At 34.3% G+C, this 24,286-nt stretch overlaps 1 protein-coding gene across 3 annotated transcripts in view; it reads right to left on the minus strand.

The window, feature by feature from the left end:
• RASA2 (RAS p21 protein activator 2) overlaps positions 1-24,286 on the minus strand; it is a 103,657-nt gene that overhangs the window by 10,623 nt on the left and 68,748 nt on the right. The window contains exons 10-20 of one of the 3 annotated variants that reach the window (XM_019646041.1): positions 18,096-18,252; positions 17,568-17,716; positions 16,772-16,886; positions 16,265-16,339; positions 15,436-15,559; positions 13,151-13,257; positions 8,495-8,578; positions 7,992-8,069; positions 4,457-4,530; positions 3,806-3,912; positions 1,227-1,238 (exon numbers count right to left, since the gene is read on the minus strand). In XM_019646041.1, coding sequence (XP_019501586.1) covers positions 1,227-1,238; positions 3,806-3,912; positions 4,457-4,530; positions 7,992-8,069; positions 8,495-8,578; positions 13,151-13,257; positions 15,436-15,559; positions 16,265-16,339; positions 16,772-16,886; positions 17,568-17,716; positions 18,096-18,252 — 1,082 coding nt within the window. Of the gene's footprint in view, positions 1-1,226; positions 1,239-3,802; positions 3,913-4,456; positions 4,531-7,991; positions 8,070-8,494; positions 8,579-13,150; positions 13,258-15,435; positions 15,560-16,264; positions 16,340-16,771; positions 16,887-17,567; positions 17,717-18,095; positions 18,253-24,286 lie in introns of all 3 variants that reach the window. The other 2 variants (XM_019646043.1, XM_019646042.1) reach the window with 2 other exon arrangements.

Raw genomic sequence — 24,286 nt, forward strand, 5'->3', positions numbered from 1 at the left:
AACACAGTAAGGGAATAGCTCCACTGAGGTGGCTCAAGGCTTATAAATGACTTCTGTAAAGAGCTAACACTTGATTTGAGGCTTAAAAGACAACAAACTACACTGGTGAAGAAGGAAAGAAAGGGATTTCTACATAGAGCATATGCGAAAGCATATATGTAAAAGAGTACAAGTTAAAGGAATTTCAAGAGCTAGCCTGGTGAAGTGATTGGTACAGAATGCAAAAGATGAGGCTCTACGAGACGGCAAGAGGTTGGAACATCAATAACTCATTTGGCTCCGACATACAACTAGAAGAACTTTACTTGTAGAAGACTATTGCAATAAAATAGAGCAATATAAAACCATAATCGCAAGCACACAGGTCCATAAAAAACTATCAAGGTAGTCATGACTGACAGCTGACTGAGAGCCCTATAATATTCATTTGCCCCATGTTAATTTAGTTCTATTGAAGATTTTTTGCTTACTATTGCTTGTTAGTAATTACCTAAGCAGGCATCAAAAATTTAATAACTTGAGAAAAACCCTTAAAATTGAGATAATTCTATTAATTCCTTTTCCAGTAAATTGGGAAAAGACTGTGTTATTTGATTCTAAGTAGTAGAAAAATTCAGAATACTAGTGTCCAGTAAGAGAACAGAGTGAAGGACTCAATGATTTAGAGCTTGGTCACAGGAAACTTGGGAGGCACTCTTTCGGACACCAAAGTCACATAGTAAGTGTAGCAAGAGACTTAACTAGCAGTCTTGGCTATCCAGAAAGCAGCAAGGAAACAGGCAGTAAGCTAAACATTTGGTGAACAACCAAACGGAGAATTCAAAGCCCATGCATTTTATTCATGGAGGAAAGGCCTGAAGTTTTCAAAGACTTTTAATCTTATGCATAATTTTAACAAACATAGTACCCGTATCCTCACTCACAGTATATTAGCAGTAAAAAATGGAGGTGTGTGATGGAGACAGAAGTGAGATGTTACATTATGGTTCACAACAGCACAAGAAATTTAAGGTGACAGCCTAAACATAAAGGGGAATAGAGAAAAAATGTATAAAGCAAACACAGGAACACAAAAAAGCTCAGCAGTCCAAGGCATTTAGCTGGGGAGTAAACAAAAAGCTGCAGACACCCATAAGCAGCCCTAAACACATTACTAAATCACAGCACTATATAATAATTAATATTATCAATGATGACCCCAAGTCATCTAGAAAATGTTAACTTACGTTCAATGAACTCTTTTTTTAGAAGGCAAGGAAGCATGTAATACATTTTGGAAAAAATCCATCAAAATAGTTAAAGCAACAAGCATGGATGCTTAAAATTGTTGGCTTTGGTAAATAATCTCACAACTTCATGACAGAGCTCACTCCTCCAATGTCATGTTAAATTCCTTAACGTCTGAAAACAACGTACTATCTAATGTCTCTATTTTATATCTACAGCAGCCTAATCATTCTACAAAATTTTATCCTCCTAAGATCACTGGATAGAACAGAGTTCTTGAGAGCTGTGAATGGACTTTGGGTTTATAAACTCCCTGAAATTATATGCAAAATTTTGGGTTTAGTTTGTATGTATATTTTTCCAGAGGAAAAAGGGTCTAAAGCTATCATCTGATTCTTAAAGTCTTAACCCAAAAAAGACTTCAGAATATTGGCTTAGATTAGAAAATGCTTTAAATGAGAAAAAAAGAGCTAATTTATTCATGGAGAATGACTAACCTATCTAAATTTTATATCAATGTACCATTAATGTAAACATAATTAGCACATTATGACAGCGATTTTTAAAATGTTGCTATATATGTGAGAACATCCAACATAAGCTGTAACTTCTAAAGCATTCAAAATATGCTTAGCCTAAAAAATGCTGTCTGGAGGGGCAAGTATGTGGCCTACTGATGTTTAGTCATTTGAATATTTATATGCCATAACAAATTGTCTGGGTACCTAAAGATAAAATGCATTTAGTGTCATATGTCTTACTAATGCAGTGGTTCTCAACCTTCCTAATGCTGCGTAATACAGTTCCTCATGTTGTGGTGATCCCCAACCATAAAATTATTTTCGTTGCTACTCTATAACTGTAATTTTGCTAGTTATGAATCGTAATATAAATATCTTTTTGTTTTCCGATGGTCTTAGGTGACCCCTGTGAAAGGGTCGTTTGACCCCCAAAGGGGTGGACCCACAGGTTGAGAACCGCTGTAACTTATTTGGACATAAAGTCATTATGGCTAGGCCATTCAAAGACATTATGAAACAAAAAAATTTTATTATCCCTCTAGTCTTTAAGAAGCACTCCACTTAACTGAGTTTACATTCCCTTGAAGGTATCCTATGTCTAGTTTTGTTTTATCATTTCAGAATTTGTAGCAGAAGCTCTCTTAAGAGATCTTTACCTAACAGATTTGATGGATTAACTGAGACTCCCCATTTCCTCTGTAAAACATATTAAATGATGTTCATGGGATGCTGAATACCTGTGGTGGCTGGTTAATATCTATTATGCCTGTATCCTTCTGTTCCATTGGTTAGGCTTTTTTGCTTACCAAGTCCATTAGGCTTGTCCCCGAACCTATTTATGCCATGTTGTAATTTTAACTTACTGAAATACATGTGAAGTGATGTGCCCCCTACGAATAGGCTTATTATTTATTTGAAAACCAGGCAAGTGCTCTGAAAAGCTTAAAAAAATGGGCCTCAGACCCACACAAATAAGGATGATTTATATAGGGTTGAGACAGTTATAAAAGATTAGGGTGACTATCATGAAAATCTAAAAGGATTCTGGACTTGGATTACTTTTCCAGTATTTAAGTTCTAGCTTCACTTTAAAGAAATTAGCCTGAAAACTGATGCATTAGGGGTATATCTGCACAAGAAAGACAGAAGGGAAATCCAATCTATAAATCCATACTCAAAGAAAAGATCGTGGCTTTCTATAAAAAGATTGGTAAACAAATATACTATAAATATTTAAGATACATATGCATCTTTTTGTTTGTTTTTAAACGATTCTTGCTATAACTGACCTTTTTGTTAAGTAAACATCTTTGGATCCCGATCACTTTAAATAAAAAGGATTCTACTGTATGTGATTTATAATGTAGATACTAAATTCTTCTTGCTAAGATATCAGAAGAAGCTAAGGGCCTTCTAGGGATAATGCTTTAACCCAATGAAATTAACTGAAAAAGTGGAGATTTTAGCATTGTGTCAGCCCACTGAGAGAGAAACTGCCTCTCTGAAGCCCTTAAATCACACTGTTGGAAGATGGCTTTCTTCACATAGATAGCCTATCTGTGCTTTCTCAGGAGGCAGATTATTAAAATTTCCATCTTGGAGTTGACTTGGCCAACAGTCTACAATCAATCTTATAACTTTACAAGAGTCACAATTTATGGTATGACTATGGAATTTTTGGCTGATATTGTCCAGCACACCACTGAAATGCTCTCCTTTATTTGATACTGATTCTTAATCATTTGGCTCTGAGAGTTAGAGAAACTTCTAAGTTCTAAAAGATCTAAATGTTGTTCCTTATACATTGATTGTAACAGCAGGGATTTACTGGGGATTTTATAAAAACTGAGCATGTGTGAGAAAAATGTAATTTACGTGGTGCCACTTGTCAAATACTTATTACGTTCTTAGTGTGTGTGCATTACTGTGAGAATCAAAATAAATTACAGTATTACTAGTGAAAAGGTTCACTACAGTCACATTAAGCAGCAAAACAGAAATCATTACTGAGAACCAGGAAAAGAAAAGACCCCACAATAAAGTGTAAACACAACTACCTGGCTGCTTGTGGTAGGTGAGCTCTCTGCTTGTCAAGCAGAACCACCGTTTCTTAAAATTCTTTTTTCCAATCCGCGTTCTTCCCTGAGCTCTTTTATACATCTCACTGCCAAAACAACAGATGTAAACATTCAGTTACAGATACTAAAATAGTTAATCCAAAACAAAAACTTGCCCTTTAATTTTAAATAATATGAAAGGCTGTATAAGTTTTAGTATATAAAAATGTTTTGCCATCTATAAATTCTGCATTTATTTTGGCTATACTAAAGAAATAAAGTCTTTAATTAATTTAATGTTTATAATTGTGCTATCCAGAACCAAAAGGGCCAAATGAGTGATTCCCTCTTAACTTCCAATGATAATGCTACTCGAAGACTGAACAGTGCTGTTTCTTTTTCAAAGTACTCTAATACCCATAACTTCATTACATTTGCAAAACAACTCTAGGATTGTATGGACAAGGAATCACGCCAATCTGGCATTAAAGTTATAGGATAGTGAGGGCAACTTACTTGACTGATGTTACTTAGGCAGTTCTAGCACAGAACAAAAACTCAGATTGCCTCATTCCCAGATGCAGTCCCTGTTTGTCCTTACTTAACGTCTACACTAAAACATGACTTTAATGTTTAATTTCATTCAATTACCCTTCTTTCAGGTGCACAGGCTCACTCGTACCACTGGACTCTTTAGTTTCAGTAGATGAAATTTCATCCAAGAACTAAATGGGAAAATAGGCAAATATTATACTTTGTGATAAGATACAGCATAAATTCAGCTTATCTTAAATGTCACTGATAATATTGTGAAACTCTCCATTATTAAGGAATACATATAATTGTAATTTACAAAGCTAAAAGCATATTTAATTATAGAGACAGTCCCTAATTTACACATGACAGGTAGTCTAAAAAGTTTATTCTTAAATTACTTAAAACCCAGAATATATTCCCTGTAGAAATAATTCAATCCATAATCCCTTAACTGCAATTCTGAAATCTATAAAGCACTGAATACAAATAGTTTTTTTATTTTTATTTTTTATAGTAAACTAATTTTGGGGGTATAACTTAACCTGAATTGGGATAAAGCTATTTATAGTCTGTACTAATCTACTTAGTGTGAATAGTCATATATTTGCTACATAAATATTAATGTGTTTGATTATGGGGTACAATCCCAGCTCCCACTGAGGGTATTATAATACACAGCACATACTTAATTTTTCAAAATTTTGAAAAGTTGAATTCTGAAACACTCCTGGTCCCAAAGACTTTAGATTTAGGAATGTGAACCTGTATCAGGGATCATCAAACTAAGGCTTAGAGGGCCAAATTTAACCTGTAGCCTGTTTTTCTAAAGCCCACGAGTTAAAAATAGTTTTTACATTTTTAAAGTATTGTAAAACAAAAACAAAAATGAAGAATATGTGGCAGAGCCCTTAAGTGGGCAGCAAAGACTAAAATATTTACTCACTGGCCCTTTACAGAGAAAGAGTTTGCTGACTTCTGCTTTATATGCAATTGACTTTACCCCGAGAGACAGTATTTCATAGTTATGACTGAAGTATATATAACTGGGGTCTCTAGAATAACCTGGAACCTAAACACCATTTATAAACTTCCTATGGAGAACGTGTGAACATGGTGGCTCAAGAAAATTTGGAGTACCCATCTCTAGCAATGGCAAGCCACCCAGTGAGGAGCATTTAGCTTCATAAATATGATACCTCGACTGGTCAAGAGTTTCCTATGTGGCTTTCCCAAAGGGAAAGGGAAATTAGTAGTTCAAGAACAATCCCTGTTCTTAGAGGAGAATCCTATTTTGTTCTGCAAATGAACATCCTTGCTTTTTCTTTGTATTTTTTTTATATTGTCCCATTTAGGACTTACAAAAAATAAACAAAAACAGAGTATATTCCAATAAGAACGGCACTGAGGCACCAGTGCCTACTAAATTCTACTAAATTCTACTAAAGTAGAATTTGTGGGCACAGCCATTTTCTCCTATGACCAGCTGTAGATTGCCGACCAGAACCCACACTTGGAGGCTTTCCAATGGAATGTTTACTTCTAGTTTGCTAAAAGGAAATCTTGGTAAGTGAAACCAAAAGAACAGAGTTTCTTTTTTCATTATATGTGGGTGATACAGAACAAGTATCCAAGGGAACTAAGGAAGTGTTCTATCACATCTTCAGCTGTCACAGATGGGCCACCTGCTGCTAATGGAGTATAACAGACTTGAATATTTCATTTCTTAGTTTTTCCCTTAAAGGCACTGATTTATTTATTTGACAAATATTTATTATTTATTTATGATAATTATTACATTTTAAAATTTGTTATATTTATAAGAAATTATGGGGTAAATATAGTTATACAAAGTGAAAGAAAACACAATAATTCAGATGGACGATAGGTCCCATTTTGCTCAGGGCTGTTCTTGTCTGCAACTATAGTCCCAACATAATCACTAGAACCCCATGTTACTCTTGAAAGTATCCAGGTTTTGACTAAGTTACACAGTCATTCTATTTATAGACCTATCCAGGTTACCCTTTCTAAACTGTGGGAATAGTATAGGATTCAGAATTATAACCTATTTTCTTCCGGAGCAGTGGTCAATGTCACTAGTGAGAACAATATGAAAGGAGAAATTTATAATACTGTACATATCCAGACTTATCTAGTGAATAATGAATAAAACTCTTATATTAGGACAAAATATCCTATGCTAGTTTACGAGTCTAGAACCAAATCCGAGAAGGAGACATACTGTGGTGATAGTCCATGAGAATGTGAGTGGGTGACTCAGGGTGGATCAGGAACAGACTAAACTGGCATCCTTAAATACTTTCTCCACTGACCTTATCAACTCTACACATTCTGATTATATCAGGAAAAAAACAAAATCAGATGCTACTATGGCCTAGGTCATAAAAAATGGAAAAACAACCCTAAAACAAAAGACAGTACATCATAATCTTGCCAACAAAAGTCTGCCTACGCTGTCCCACAAATGTTTCAATAATGTCCTATAAATAAAAGGGTAGCTTTTTCTTTGCCTATTCTTTTGAAAGACTTTCTCCTCAAAAGCTCTCAATGGTTGCTTAAAAAAATTTTGATTGAACTTGCACTATTCAAGATGAAAAATTCCAACTGGCTTTAATTTTTTAAATTATCACTTTCATTTACCGAGTCCTTGAAAGAATTTTAAAAGTACAAAAAAAGCACAAACATACTTCCACAAAATATACTCTTGCCAATCAACTGTGAACCATGCTGCAGAAATTGAATGAAATCTTTAAAATTTGGCCTTTGTAATTTGAATTCATTAAGTTAGAATTGTGATAAATAAGATACAGTGTTTTCTTTAAGCCAAGTTTAAATGTACTTCAAAGTAACTTTTTAAACAAATTTTTGGATTTTACAACAATGCTACACTTTGTTTAGAATGATTTAGAACCAAAGACTCAAGAAATTATAGATCCTTTCAAGATATTCTCAATTACTAAGTATAATAATTTTTGTATATTATAGGCCTTGTGTTAGGATATTATATATTATAGGCTTTTGTACATTTTAATTTATAGTAACTTTCTTCAGGATACTACCACAGGCCTATATTATTTGAACATAAAAATGTTCAATAATTCATATAATTTTTACTATGGCAGTTAAGTGCCTACTATACATTGGGCACATAGTAAGTCTCTACCCCTGGATCAGAGGTTCTCAATCAGGGACAATTTTGTCCCTCAGGGGACATTTGGTTATTTAGAAACATTTTTGGTTGTCAAACTGGGGGCATGCTACTGGCACCCAACTGGTAGAGGCCAGGGACGCTGCTAAATATATCCTACAATGTACAAGACAGCCCCTCACAATCTAGAATTATCCGACCAAATTGCCAATAGTGCCGCTTTTGAGAAGCCCTACACTAGATACTTATAATTTATGTTATTAAGATACTGGCAATAGTAGCTGTCGCTAAAATTCATTTAGGTATTTTCACAGCTAAAGGAGAAGATAGGGGGAAAAAAGGCAGCCTTGTTATATGTGATGGATAGTTTAAACATTATTTTTTAAACTAGGGATTGACACCAAGGAATAATAAGAAATGTTATTTTCCCAATGCTATACAGTAAAAAATGTTAGTATTTCCAGAGTAAAACAATCATACCTTTTTAACTGCTATAATATATGCTTCTTCTTGAAACATTTTGAAAAATTCACACATGAACGTCTCCTTGAAACTTGACTAATAAAAAAAACACACACAGGATTTATATATGTTAAGTAGAGAACTAAGAATATAATGGACTGTATTTTCAATAAAGCTGAGGATTAAGGCCTAAAGGGGTTCAACCATATTTTTCAAGAGCTTGGAGATGAAGGTTTCCTCAATAGCTGTTAGATGATTATGGTGCAAACAGATAAACAGGAGTCAATAGCGTCTGTTTACTTGGCCCTCTCTCTGCTTAGATATGTTATTTTCAATGTATTTGTTATCTTTAACAGGTAACTAAGACACAACATCTACCTAAAAGACAGCTACAGAATCTATATATACTATGTATTTTGGGTTTTGCTTCGTTTTTAATTTGGGAGGGAGTGCGGGAGAAGGGGTCTTAGTAAAACAACATTTAGAAGTGTGAACACAAAGCAAGAGATGTAAAGACTTACCTTGCTTTTGGACAGACTTCCCCAGCTTCCCAAAGTTTGAATGGTTTTTGAGATGAGAGTTAATGTTCTAATTGTCTGTGCATCCTACAGAATGCAAAAAAGACACAAAACTTCTGTTAAGTTTTCAAAAAACGGAATTTGTATAAGAAGAACAGAGTGAATGGGCTACCATGCTCTAAAACAGTGACTCAAAAACGTTCATTCAAACCACCAACGTAGTTAAAAATCTAGTTAAGGATGGGCACAATTCACTGGACTAAGAAATTAAGAGACTAAAGAAGTCACATGTATTGACAATTCCTTCCAAAGTAGAGTAAAACCTTGGATTGCGAGTAACGTGGTTTGTGAGTGTTTTGCAAGATGAGCAGACATTTCTAATACCTTTTAATGTGGTAAACAAGCGATGTCTTGTAATGAGTAGTTTGTTTCCAGAACGAATTATGCTTGCAAACCAAGGTATTACTGGAATATTTATGATGTTACTTTTGAAAGCCATAATTTAATCAATATTATAAATGTTTTGTACAGTATGGCAACTTGAATTGCCTAACAAATTGTATTCACTTTTTAATTTTTTTATTTTTATTGGGGAACAGTGTTTTTTTCCAGGACCCATCAGCTCCAAGTCAAGTAGTTGTTTCAATCTAATTGTGGAGGGTGTGGGGATTGAACCAGCAACCTTGGTGTTGTGAGCACTGCTCTCTAACCAACTGAGCTAACTGGCCACTCCTGTATTCACTTTTGAAAATGTCAATGGCATCTACAGTTCTCTACCTTGTAACTTAAAATAGCAATTTCCAAATTTTCTGTACTCAACCCATATTTAAGCATATTCAATAATTTATATAGTTTCTGTAACCAATTCTTTTCACCATGAAAGCTAAAATCTAAATTCAACTTAGGAAATGAGAAATCATCCAGTTCATACAGGATCTTAAGCAGAGGGTAACTATTTGGGTCTATTACCCAAGGTGTTTTCTCAGGCCTCTCAGAAAGAAGTAAATGTAAATAATATGATTAACAGTATTCCCTACTGAGTCCTCGCTTCTTCCCTTTTTTTTTTAAAAAAAAACCCAAATTGATATAATTTATATACTTTGAAATGAACTGACTTTAAATATATATAGCCTGATGAGTTTTCACCAATCCATACATCTGTGTAACTAATTCCCCTATCACTATATAGAATATCTTTGGGGGATTCAAATAAACAATATCTTCCATCAAAAGACATACTTGAGAACAGGTAGACACAGAAATGCTTTAGTTTAGTTTTTGGTTTATGTTCCTTAAAGTTTTGCATCCCCACATTTTTTAAAACAGGCAGTGAATGTGAAGGGGGTGAGACGACTAGAAGGTAAGGCAGTCTGGAAAAGAAGGGCTATCTGGGGTATGATTATTATGATATACTATGAAATAGTTACATACCTTAATTAAGGTTATTCAGAAACGTTTTAGCTGGAACACCCAGAATTCCACTATATGTACCAAAGGTCCCTATAATTCTCTGCCTTGGAAGAATATAAAATTCTTAATGTGCTAGTAAACTAAATTTCACCAAGACTTCCCTGTTCAAATTTGGTTTTAAAATCAGTGTTTTATGTCATTATCTCCCTGAACTAGAAAAAATGAACAAAACCGGTTTTACAGTTTCTGCCCACAGAGACTTGTTTTCAACAACATGGTCCTCACTGCTATTTGACAGTCGTGCCATTCAGCACCAGTTGATTCCCTGGGGTCCTCTACATAGAAGCTGTTCTAAGTTTTCCCCTTGCTACCATCTGCCATCATAATTTTTCATAGACAACTGGTACCTTGGACATCCGGCAACTGGCACACAGCCTGGCACTGGCATATAGTAGATGCTGTATAACATTTATTAAATTCAACTCAAATGTTGACTCAATATTGACCTCAAAACAATATATCCTATCTTTTTTTCCTTATATTAGGTTGAACATACGAAATTACCATTATTTGACTATTTTTGATCTACAAAAAAACCAAACAAAACAATTTCATAGGGTTTACCACAATATTTCATAGGAGGAATTATTCTTTTTCCCAAGGTTTATACCATCACTTTTTTAAAAGACACTTTCTGAATCCTCTAGGATATTGATCTGGTATTCTCTCTTTAATTTCTCCTACTGTTCATCTCTTCTCCTCTATTTAAACCGTATGTAGGTTTCTTCCATTTTGGAAAAGACTCATCATTTGATGGGCTCTCTCTGAGGTACCATCTTTCACCTCCCAAATATTTACTGAGCATCTACTTATCCTAGAAACTGTGCCATGTGCTTGAATACACAAACTTGAAAAAGATCTAGCCCTTGCTCTTATTAAGGTACTGACAGTTCCTACGCAGAGACTAAAACAGATGATTATAAAATAGTATGAGAAATGCCATGACAGAGAGAGCCACAGGGTGCTCCAGGCACACATGAGAGAGGCACTTAACTCAGACTGAAGGATTAGAGAAGTCTGCCTTGGCTGAGTTCTTGAAAGGAGCTATCAATGAGAGAATGGGGAACATGGTGAGAAGGAGAATATGGGTCAATCCTTATTTTTTCCACCATGAAATTTCTGGAAAGAGTGGTCTGCCATGTCAATATTAACATAACTCATGTTTTAAAAATACTATTCATTCACATGTACAAACAGATGTACATGTCTGAATTTGCCCATATGTTTAGCAGCAGAGCAAGCTCACGTTTGTTTTATTTCCTAGGTAAAACTACATTCACCTATTAATTCTTTAATCTTGTGCAATCTGATTTTCTTCTTCTCTTCTACTATACTAATACTAGCTTCTCAAAAGTCAGAGAACTTCTAAATGTAAAATCTAATGACCTTTTAATTGGTTCTCCTCCCCATCCACTCTGTAAATTTCAATATTGGTCTTGATGATGCCATCACTCCCAACTCCTTCAGATCGTTCCTTGCTCTCAATTTGCATAGTGTGAATTTTCTAAGCTTCTTACTTGGTACTAGTCAAATGCTAGTTTTAAATTTATATATGTAGTTTTAGATTATGTATCTTATGTATTTGCCCTATTTCCCCAATTAGACTGAAAGGTTCCTAAAAAGAAGGGATAAGGTTATACTTAAAAGTAAACAAAAAAGTTTTATGACAGTATGAAGCAATCCTTCTGGCATACTGATAAGAAAAGTGATCTAAAATAACAGAATTTGTGGTTAAAAAACTTTATAGCAACATCTGTTACCAGGAATATGCAAATCCAAGTCTGAATACAAGGCAGGGTCACAAGCTCAGAGGTGGGAGTTCTGTTTACGTCCAGAATGCTGCTACCAAGCTTTTGTTTCCCCCGAGTTCAGTACAGCTTCAGTGACACAGCCATAGAAAGGACAGCCATGTGAACAAAAGGACACTGACCCACGCTCTGCTGCAGCTACTCACAGATCATTTGTCCTTTGACAAGAATGGGTGTGTTGCTGCCACAGCAGCAGGGTTCTACTCAGTTCTCAAAGTTAAATGAGTGGCCATTGTCCAGAGGAGGAGTGGCCTTCAGAGCCCAGTTTAACTCCAAATCCAATGGGTCCTCCCCACACTGTATTAGTCAGTGAATTTCCTAGGGGCAGGAGTCTTCCCTTCACTGCATGCCCAGTGCTGAGCACAGTGTCTGATGCACTGCAGGTGCTCCAACATTTGACTGCCTAAGAGGCGGGAAGCGAGCGCACAGACTGGAAGACTGATTGAGTCAGAATTCCGGTTTAATCCAGTTCAAACCGAGTGAGATCAAATCATCATTTATTAGTTATTTGACCTTGGAGAAGTTACTGAATTGTGATTTCCTTACCTGCAAATGGAATGATAATAGAATTTACAGGGCTATTGGGAGGACTAAGTAAGTTAAAACGTACAAAGTACTTAGAACAAAGCCCAGTACAAAGTAAGCACAAAACAAATGTTGGCTGTTACTATTATTTGTTATACAAATCAGCAACAAAAGCAATTAGATAAGATTATAAAATATTTGGGACATAAAAGATTAAAGAATTAGCAGATATACACTGTATGAGAAGGAAACACAAAGCAAAAATAATTTTAAAAATGTTAAGAACTGTAAACCTATGTGGTTCAGTTCCTATTTAAGTAATAAGACTCCACAACAAAAATATGTTATGCTTTAAAAAAATTTTAAATCTCATATAGTTACATCATCATCTCAGGTGAATAAAAAGTAAAAATATGGAGATACCAAACGAATTGTGTTCCAATAAAAGTTCCCACAATTTTCAGAAATGAGCTTCTTCAAATTTCTGGGAGATTTAAAAATATCTGAAAGATTAAACTAAACCTATAGCTAATTTTGAAAAACCCTGTATTATGGAAATTTACAAACACACACAATAGCAGATGGAAAATATAATGAATCCTCTTTGTACCCATCACCAAGCTCCAACAATTATCAATATTTTATTACTCTGTGTATTATCAATTATCAATATTTTATTATAACAATAAAATAGAATTTTCAGCCTTCTCTGAAAAACTGAAATGGCCAAGAAAAATGCCTAGTGAATTTAAGCATAAGAAAACATAGCCAAGTGAAATTGGCTTATTTTATCTTTTCTTTATTTTAATAAAAATAAATAAAAATGGAATAAAGCTTTGAGAAGAACAACACTTACTGGATGATGAGGTCGCAAATGAAAAGTATGAGGTGATACTACGGCTACAGCAAAGAAACGAAGAAATACAAAGCTGCTCACTGCAGAATACTGAACATGAGGGTCATCTGCAGGAAAAAAATGGTGACATGTCATGCACAAAACACTGAATTGAAAAACAAAGATGAGAAAGTAAAAAATATTGAAAAAAAACATGTAAACAAAATAGGAGATTAATATAATTTGTCTGGTAAGGACTGAGTTGATGAAATGACAGTAATGATTATGACTAAATTAAAGGAAAAAGAATTCTATGACTAAAAAATTCTGAAAGAAATATAATAAGAAATAATAAAGAAAATGAAAGGCAAAGATGCTAGGTTTTCAGAAATATTTTAATTTGAAAAAATACTTCTTTCCTCAATCTGCAAGACTCCTGAAATTATAACAAAAATAAAAGTAGCATCTAGCACTACCTAGTGGTAATAGTGAATTCCTTAAGACTAGGATAGGAGATTGTTTTCAGCTTTAGAATATTATTTCAAGTTTCATCTCAAAGATCTTAATATCAAAGGCTATGCAATAAAAACAATTTGGCTGAAATCTTTAGTTTTAAAAAGCTATCAATGTCCCATATAAAAATACAGATGAGCTAGAGACAACTTGTGGCTTTGATCGTTCACCGATAGTTTTCGTTTCAGACTAGAGTCAACTCTTAACCCAACAATCAAATGGTAGAGAATCAGGTGATGAGGGAAAGAATGTCTGGATTTGGTGAGTTTTTACTCTTATAAGTCACTCAACAGGTAGTCACTGACAAGTCATTTAATTTGTAGTTCTTTAATAATTCTTGCTTCACATTCATTGCCTTCTCCCCACTTCCCAACCCATCTTCTTCCCAGGGTGGTAAGAACAAATGAGAAAATATGAAAGTATTTTATAACAATAAAACTATCACTAGTGTAGTCTACTGAGGATATGAAGACATATTAATATTTAAGCTAACAAAAAGACAAAGAGGTATGTCAGCATTTATTTTAAAAATCATAAAATGTGTTTTAGATTCTTTATGTAAACAAGGATCACATGGGTAAAGCATACTGAAGGCCACGACCACTGAGCAGTGCAGAGTACAGTGATTAGCAGCATGCTTTGGAATAGGCCAGGCCCAGGTCTGAGACTCTGCTTGCCCACTGGCCATGTCACAGACCTAGGGCAAGTTACTTAAACTTCTCTGCACCTGCTTCATTATCTACCTGAGGGGAGCAGGACCTGCCTCATGTGGTGCTGTGGAGATGAGAGCAGGAGACAATGCAGGTCAGCACTGTGCCTGTCCTCTCACTGAGCATCAATGTGCTTACCACCATCTAACTCACTAAAATCTAATTTCAGTCAGCACTGCATCTTTCCATGTGTTAATGTCTCTACTCCCCTTATTTTTGTTACAAAGACTAGATTTAGTATGCTTATTGAAGTTAATTGTTTAAGTCTTTATTATAATTAGGAAAGCCATTTAGGTCTGAATTCATCTACATGTTAGTTGGACAACTCAGCCCTACCACTTTAGCATTGGGTAAATTTAGTGGAAGGGCAGATAACTGCGCACACACACAAACGTGCACACACACATACAAAATCTCTTCAGATGGTTACAGAAATAAACTCAGATTCACACAGCTGGGTAAGACTGATAATTTAAGTAGCTTCTCCTCCCCCGTTACAGGCAAATCTGGAAAGACAGCTATAGCAAGTTTATTTACTTATCAGAGATGCATATAATTAGAATAATTCCAAGTACTGACAATCGGAGATAGCAACTCTTAATTTTATGAAATGTTTCTAAGTAAAGCCTTGACATAGCTGCTGTCAAAATTAAAGTATGTTAGTTATTGATATATGTACCTCAAAATTCTATGTATATTACAACAGAGATGTACGGAAGCAAAAATTCTCATTATTTGAGTGCATGCAAGTAGAAAAGGGAGTTGGTACAAATAACAAAGGTGTTTTTGTTTATTATATTTAACAATCTCATAAGCACCTCATATAAATGTTTATTTACATGTTATAGTTCTAAATTTTGCCTTGCTTAAAAATAACAATTTTGACACTCTTTGTATAAAGTTGTCATTATAATGAAATAAAAAGGGATATGTTTTGAGATTACAAGAAAATTAAATCAGATGTTTCATAAAAAAGCTAGAAATATCTTGAAAAACTAAATAAGACTGTACCAAATACACAGGAAACCTACAAAAAAAATAAAGCATTGAAAAACGGCATGTTTTAGAATACAAGGCACTTACTAGGAAATCTCTGAGTAGCCATTTGCCTTAAAGAATAAAAGATATCACACATTACAGTGGGGCAGCTCATACTTGATTTTATAATTGTACTGAATAACTTGTCTACATAGTAGCGCAGATTCTCCTGTAGGATTTAAAAGGGTAAACATTAAGATTTTGACTTTTACACATCTTCAATAGCCTTCATGGAAACAAATGCAACGAAAATGAGATCTATCAGGCAGTCACTATCGAGTATTCTAAAGCTCTGCTTCCCTTCTCTAAACTCATTCAGTTAAAGGACAATTTACAGCTTGACCTAATTAATGAATTAGATTTAGACTAGCTAGATCTAAGAGGTCAATGTATGGCATAAACTGCACAAGAAGCAACAGAGAATAAAACAATCCAAAGGGAAATCAGGGAATAACTGAGACACACATGCACATGGACACTGTAGCACTGTTATCTACTGCAATGAAAACTTGTGACTCGAACACAATCATCGTTTTCCCAGAGGCAACTATAATTATTGGTTGACCAAGTCGCTGTGCTACTTAGCCTGATCAGTTTGAACCTAAAGGACTGACCAGAATGGGGCTGCAACTAGATATATCCTTACTTCACTATTGTTACTAGAGCAAAAACGGAAAATGAAGAAAATAAAGTGAAACCTGATAAGGAGATAATATTCTAAAAACTAGACAGGAAATATTGCTAACAGTATGGGCATCATGTAAAGAATAAAAAGCACTGCTTCCCTCCATACAGCATTACTATAACGTAAGTGGGGGACAGGTATACCTTTCAGGCCAATCTTAACACAGTTATAAAGATAACAGGGACATACCTTATTATTTTCTACATTATCTCCCTCTTTCAATTTAATAGGATCAATTTCACAGGATTTTGAGGATTCGCATATCTGGAAAATAGATTAACTTTTCATTTAATGCTCTTTTAAAAATAATTTGGCAAAATGAAAATAATTATTATTTTCTGATACACAAGTTAATTATAAAAATCAAAACTGTAACAAAGTTTAAAACCCCCATCCAGAGATAATATATACAGTACTCCTAAAGAACTAGATAAAAAAACACTTCTCATATTTGAAACTCTAGTTAAAACAGAAATCCTGTAACAAAGAAATAATTATGTAGATTATACCACAATTGCCCTTTAAGAATTCATTGATGAAACAGTCAATAATTAATTTTACTTTTCAAGTGTAAAGCCTTATTCTTTTAGTAATACGTGAATGGATATATTGTTCCCATTAATAGATTACTAGATGACAGAGATGCTATAATAAGGCCACACAAACTATTATTATCAGAGTATGTATATTCCATACCTCATCTATAATAGGTTTCAATGTTACTTTCAGGTAGTGCCCTCCCACTATTTTCATCATCTCATCCAGACATCGGGTAGCCAGGGAATTTCCTCTGAAAATTGTGTTTGCATCTCTGAAATATAAATAGAAATAAGGTGAAACCAAGTGTAGTAAAAAAAGGCTGTGAAATCAATAATACAAGATATTTGACGTCGTCATATATACAACTTTAGTAATTTTTATTGTCCATTTAAAAGCTTGATGCCATTAAGATTTTCAAACTTACAAAAACTACTTACTGAAAATATAAGAATATAAGTTTAAAGAAAGCAAGCCCTATTTACTCACTACAAACATGTAGAGTGTGTGTGTGTGTGTGTGTGTGTGTGTGTGTGTGTGTGTGTGTGTGTGTGTAAAACAACAGTGTTAGACTATGACGAGAACGGGAAGCCACCTATTGCTTTTTCTAATGTCACACCTGTGCATATAAGGGTGATATATAATGGATAAGGAAAAAGGAACTTCTGACTTGGTGTTTTATTTGTGACATGTGACTCATTATAAGAAGCTAAGACTAGTAACAGAAAATTTCGACACAGTAAAAACAAAAATCTGTCATTAATTGTTAATTTTACTGTTGGCAGATACCGTTTGCTAACTTAAAGAACTGCCTTTTATTACATGTTAAGCAGTTCTTTTCAGACTATGATACAATAAGCCTGGTCAATACAAAAGAATTAACTAGGATTACAAAAAAATGTGACCAACTAAGGTCCAAATTCAACACATAATTGACATTTAATATAACTCTTACTGCGTATCCTTCAAGTCTAATTCAGCCACTGCAGTGGCAAAAGGAACAAGTTTGTCATGGTGCAGCAGCAGTCGTACAAGGGGCAAAACAGCATCATTTTTATCTCGACAAATTTCACCGAAAATGTAAGCAGCTGAGGCAGATATAGGCTAGAATACAGAAAGGTAGAAAACGAACACAAAATCAAGGAAACATGACTGCCTATTCAATCACTAGCCCGTAAAAGTAATTCAAATATGTTCATTAACTATCGGAGAGGAAACCTGAGGCACATATTGGAACCACAATACTGAGGTTCAGGTAAATTAAAATACCTAAATGAATTTTAGCGACAGCTACTATTGCCAGTATCTTAATAACACAAATTATAAGTATCTAAATTAAATATAAATACATATATACATATATATGTATACTGCTGTTTTAAGAAAATTTCATACTCTGAAATCTTTTCATCATCATTTACAGAATTATTTTAGCCTTTTCATATTAAATCATACACTTAAGATGTTTAAAATTTGAAAGTACCTGGACATCTGGTGATTTTAGCAGCAAAGCTTTCAGAGGACCATAGTACTCTGAAGGGAGCACATAGTCTTCTGTATAACATACATTTAATCGAAGGGACCCCAGGTCATCAGTTTTAGATGACTTATTTCCATTGTCTCTTGGTTGTAGCAAGTACCTAAAGTAAAAACACAATCAATTTCATGTGACAGTAATGAGCACCCAAGCTGGTGAGGTAAGTAAACAGCTAAGCTATAAAAAAATGGAACTAGAAAGCCAATATTTAAGGTTAGGACACCTCATAAGTAGCAGACTATTAGTCTTCAGATTAATAGTTGTATATTGAACTAGAAAGCTATAAATAGGTTTTTATCCAGGAAACCAAAGGTATAGATAACACAAAAATTAAGACCTCAACGGGGTTGAATACGAGTTTGATTAGTTTGTAGGTTTAGAAAAAAAATAATAAAAAGTAAAACATTTAAAATTCAATGCATTATCAAAAATAACTTTTTACCATCTAAGTTTAAGAAAGGTGCACTTAAAATAGATAAGACATACTACACAAAAACGTGTAAGTGACCTTGTTTTAAAGTAAATCCAATATGTAAAACTTTGAACTTATTTTTCTGACTTGTATTAGAGAAGTGTACACTTGAAACCTATGTAACTTTATTAACCATTGTCACCCAATAAACTTTATTTAAAAAAGAAGTTAGTGACTGAAGGTTTATAAATAGATTTTTATATTAAAGGAGTAACAGTGTAACCACAATAAAAAATGTTTTTATATGTAAAAATCAGATTTACATGAATTTTTTCAGTTAAGCAAAAGGAAAAAAAATGTAAAAGTAGACAGTTTTAAATATCCAAGGAAAGAGAAATGTTTAGAAATCACGACAAGTTTGTAGAACCAAAACTAGAAATCTAATTTCCTTTATAAGATTTTTTATCATGGAAAATTAAAACTACATACAAAAGTAAAGACAGTAGTATACTGAATTCCCATGTACCCAATCACCTAGCTCCAATAATTATCACAAGGCTATTCTTGTTTTATTTCAGCCATACCTCCACTCACTCCACCCATCCCACTAATGAGTTACTTTAAAGCAATTTCTAGGTGCTTTATACTTTCATCTATACACATTTCAGTACATATAACTATAAATATATAAAACTTTTAAAAATCATTAAGTCAGTATTCAAGTTCTTCTAAACTTATCATAAACAGTTTTCTAGTTTGTTCAAATCCAAGGTCCATAGATTGTAATTGGTTGATAGCTCAAGTTTCTTTTAATCTATGGATTCCCTCTACCCCCTAAAAAATCAAGTAGTTTGTCTTATAAAATTTTCCACATTTGTGGTTGTGTTTATCTCTGTCTCCATGATGTTATTTAGCATGTTATTTTGTCCCTCTATATTTCTGTGTATTAGGAGTTAGATCTAGAGGCTTGGTTAGATTCATGTTTGATATTCTGCCAAGAATATTTCATTGGTAGTGTTGTGTGGTTCCACCAAGAGGCTCTAATGTCTGATTGTTTTTCTCTTTGTGATATTAGCAGTCATTGATGATCAGTGCCTAGCCTTATTAATCTTCACAGGTTACAAAATGACTTTATGATTCTATCATTCCCCCTTCATTTATTAGCTAGAATGCTTTTTATTAAAAAAAGTCAGTAATTTGGATATTTACTTTTGGTATTTATCACTTATGGCCTCCCTCATTAGACTAACCTGCTTAAAAATAGAAGGGAGACGGGTTTAACAGAATATTTATTAGCTTTGAGAAAGATAGGATTAAGGACATAAAAGATAACTAGAGAAATCGATCAAGAAAAATTTTAAAGATGAGGAGATGGTAAAACAGGGAGAAGAAATTATATCAGTACCCATAAAAGAGGAATTCCTGTCTTGGAAGACCAACCTTCAGAACTTCTACTGATTTGAGAAATAATGTTTTAAGATTTCCTAAGAAAATAACTGCAAATAAGCCTGTCAGCAAAGGTGACTCAGCAGTACCTCTAAGGGGAGTGTAGCTGGCTGATCACCGATCATCTGGACAAGGGCATTATTTTGGGCATTTCGCACAATTGGTGTGTGTTCTGCAGCCTTGCAAATTCAGATACCTACTTGTATCAGCTTCTAAAAGTGAACCTGAATTGCAATGACTGAGCAGAGACTGATATATTTAAAGTAGAGGGTCAATTACTAAATGTATAAAAACAAATACAAGAGTCAAATGGCAAAAAAACCTGCACTTTTTTTGTGACCAATATATTTTATTACAGAAATGTTCATTCACAGAAGCGAGGGGAAGAGTGATATGAAACATGACACTTTCACCACCCGCACTACCACGTAACTCAGCTTCAACAATTACCATCACTTCCCATGGCATTTCATCTATAGCCCTCACTGTTAATACATTTTTTTAACCTGTTAATAAAGATGCTTAAATCTGTTTAATATTTTTTACCTGTTGGTAAGCTATTTGGAAAGCCTAATTATCAGAAGGTGCTGTGGTGAATATAGAGATAGAACCCAGAGCGTTCAGGAGGCTGAAGACTCTCTCAGCTAAGAGAATAGTTTTGCCAAGGAAACAGCAATAGCTCTAGAGCAGAATCCCTTCTCCTTGATTGTGCTCCAACGGGCAGTACCCACCCATGACTGCCTCTTTGGGATCATTTTTTATTGTTCTAATAGTCCCCTTCTATTTTAACTAGTGTTTTCCACATATGGTAGAATAAAATTACTTGTATTCCAGTTATAAGCTGGTTCTACCTCCCTGAGACTGAACCTACCCATCTTAAACAGTGTCCCCACAATCTGGTCAGATTCTGGACTTTGTTTTGGTTTGTTTTATAGGAATTTTACTCACAGGGTAACTTTAATTCCCTTATCTCCAAATTACTAAAGAAGGGAGTATGTCTTATTCCTCTGTTACTCTTATAAAACTACAAAATGCCAGCAAAATAGGTCTACAGTCCTAACATGGCATGTTCTTTGCAGAAGGATTAGGGTAGTGCTGTGCCAGTTATTAATTTTTTTTTAAAAGATTTTTTTTATTGGGGAATTGGGGGATGGGAACAGCACTGGGGAATTGGGGGAAGGGGAACAGACAAGTTGCAGTCGCTGGCTTCTGGACGGCCGCTCACAGCGGCTGCTGGCTACACATGGTAGCCCATGGCAACCCACTGCCACAGGGACTGCAGCCCACCCCGAAACCGGCGACTCACAGCAGCCCAACTCCAGGTTGAGCTGTAGTTCAGCATCTTAGCTGTGGAGGGCAGTGTCACTGGCCCTCATATGTGAGATCCGAACCAGGGCCCTCTGGCGTCCCAAGCCAGCTCTTAACCAATGCGCCACTCAGCCGGCCCAGTCAGTTATTAATTTTTATGCACACAGTGTTTTAGGATGCTCAGAAACTCCAGAAGCGCTCACTCCTGCCATATTTTTTAAGCTTGTCCTTGAGTTTATTTGGCAGGGTAAGAAATCCCTATGGATAAAATATCTCATCTGTGTCTACTTGAAAAAAATACAAAATTTCAAAATATGTCATTGTGCTACCCATTCCTTGAAATGATAATTTTTTTAATGAGTAGGGACCACTTCAATTTTCTTTTAAATAATATTTTATAAGCAAAGGGAACTCAAATCTTTGATGACAGCTTAAAACAAAATACTTTTGAGTTTTAAACATATTCAAAAATATGTATGACAAAATACAGATTTATTATAGTACATTGGTTAAGAGCACAAACTTTGGAGTGAGTTTGGTTCAAATCCTAGCTGTGTGATCTTGGGCCAGCTGCTCAATCTCTCTGTGCTGCTTTTCTTCTCTGTTCAGTAAGGGGTAATAACAGTATCTAATAAATTTCATCCTTATAACAACTCTATAAAGGTTATATAAGTAAAGCACTTAGGATAGTGCCTAGTATACAGTAAACACTATGTAAATGCTATTTATGTAACATTTATATACATATAACTGTTACCACTTAAATATATAAATAATTATTTATAAGTGTAGTTATTTATATAACTATATAAGTGTGATTTATTATTTTAAAATATTGTTACAAAAGGCTCAATTTAAATCACCTGAAGGATCCCTTGTAAATTACGGTATCTTGTATAAATTCAAATTGAGGTAGGCAGGCAAAAACTATAATTATTTGTTCATAATGTGACATAAGCTGGAAAATAACTGCTCAAAGAAGCTCTACTAATACTTGAATGTTACTTCTGGTTCCATAAAGATAACCATTATCAATGAATTTTTACAAGATAGGAGATTAAAGATTAGGTGCTAAAAATGGCAAACTAAAAAACCAACTCATCTCAAGTAAAATATTAAGCTAGTTTTAAATATGTATAAAGTCCTTATGTTGAAAGAAACCCCAACCACAGTTTCATTTACTATTTTAATCTTTGTTTAAAAATTACAACATGAAAAGATATTTATATTATTTTCTTAATGTAGATTTTTAAAGTTTGGATCATTTGGGGGGAAATGATTGTACCAATCTGTACAATCACACAAACGTTTTACACGCATTAAGTTCTCTGACATTGAGGAAACTGATGAAATGTGGTTGAACTAGATTATCTCTAAGGTTCTTTTATTTATAACATTCCAAACAATGGAATACAGGTGTAAAAAAAGGGGGGGGGCGGAATGAAGAAATACTGTATGTATTGACATGGAATAACCGTGATGACAGCAGCAATAACTATAATGATAAGATCATGAGTTATGCTCACAGTCACAGCACTTAGGGCTTACTTTATGAGAACTGATTTCAATCATCCACTATCAACTTTGAGAGGCAGGTACTATTTGTATTACCCCCATTTTATAGACAAAGAAAGCAAAGGCAAACAGGTGGAGTAAGTGGTAAAAGGTCACACAGGTAGTTAGTTAATGGCAGAGATGGGATTTGAACCAAGGCAGTTTATTTATTTTTATTTTATTTATTTATTTATTTTTTAGCTGAGCCATCCTGCTACCTGTTGGCAGCTCAGCGGCTGCTCAGCTNGAACCGCTGTTGCTCAGAGCTCAAACTCTTGAGCGAGCTCTTAACCAACTGAGCCACTCGGCCGGCCCTGAACCAAGGCAGTTTAGTTTCAGAGTCCACACTCTTAATTACTATCAAGAGACAACGAATACACACACACACACACACACACACACACACAAATATATATATATATATTTTTACTAAATAGCTAAGTGAAAAACAGCAAGGTGCAGAGCAGGATATAGCATATGTTCATTTGTGTAAAGAAGGATATACAGTATATGTATTTGCCTGTATATATTAATACATAAAATATTTCCAAAAATTTAAAACAATGACTGCCTCAGAAGAAGGAAACTAATTTTGCTGGGGTACAGAGTCAGGAAACTGATTTTTACCTTTTGAACTGTGAACCATCTAAATACATTACCTATTCAAAAAAATCAAATAAAATTCTATTATCTATATAGGTTCAAGTTAAAGCTAGGTAATATCAACACTAATAAGCTAATCCTAACATTTGACAGACGTTTCTGAATAAAGAACATGCATCATTACTCAGGAACTGAAGAACCAAGAAAGGACTGGGAAAATGATTGAATCCTGTTTAATTTGAGAATAAAATTAAATTGGAACGATCTAAAATCAGTTTTCGGAAAAAGACTACAGTAGACAAATACTAAGTAGAAATTATGTGAAAAAGGAAAACAAATTGAGGCTTCTGAAACAATAGGATTACATTACTGATAATTTTCCTAACTCTTTCCTAATATCAAGATTAGAAAGAATATGCCTGAAATCTTGAAGGTAAATAAAAGCTTTCCTTGAATGATCATGCAGTTACCATCAACCCCACAAGGGGGTGGTACAGCTCTACAACTGACAAAGGAGGCTACGAGTTTAAATTTCAACTTAAAAGGAAATGGCATTCACATTTTTTATAATGTTAAATGCTTTAACAAGTAACCAGTAAATTATTGCATAAGAAACACTTTGAAAAAGATGATTAGGTGATAATACTACTGTAGATCGTCAAGATAAACATTATAAGCAAGATTCATCTCAGGAATCAGTTAACAATCAGTAAGAACAATAAAAGTAAATTTTACTATTGCACCATGTTTTCATCATTTCACGTCTTCCAGAGTATTCTTTCACATTTTTATATTTCCTTACATCCATGGAAGT

This window comes from Hipposideros armiger, unplaced genomic scaffold (genome assembly GCF_001890085.2).
Source record: "Hipposideros armiger isolate ML-2016 unplaced genomic scaffold, ASM189008v1 scaffold_96, whole genome shotgun sequence".
NCBI lineage: Eukaryota > Metazoa > Chordata > Mammalia > Chiroptera > Hipposideridae > Hipposideros > Hipposideros armiger.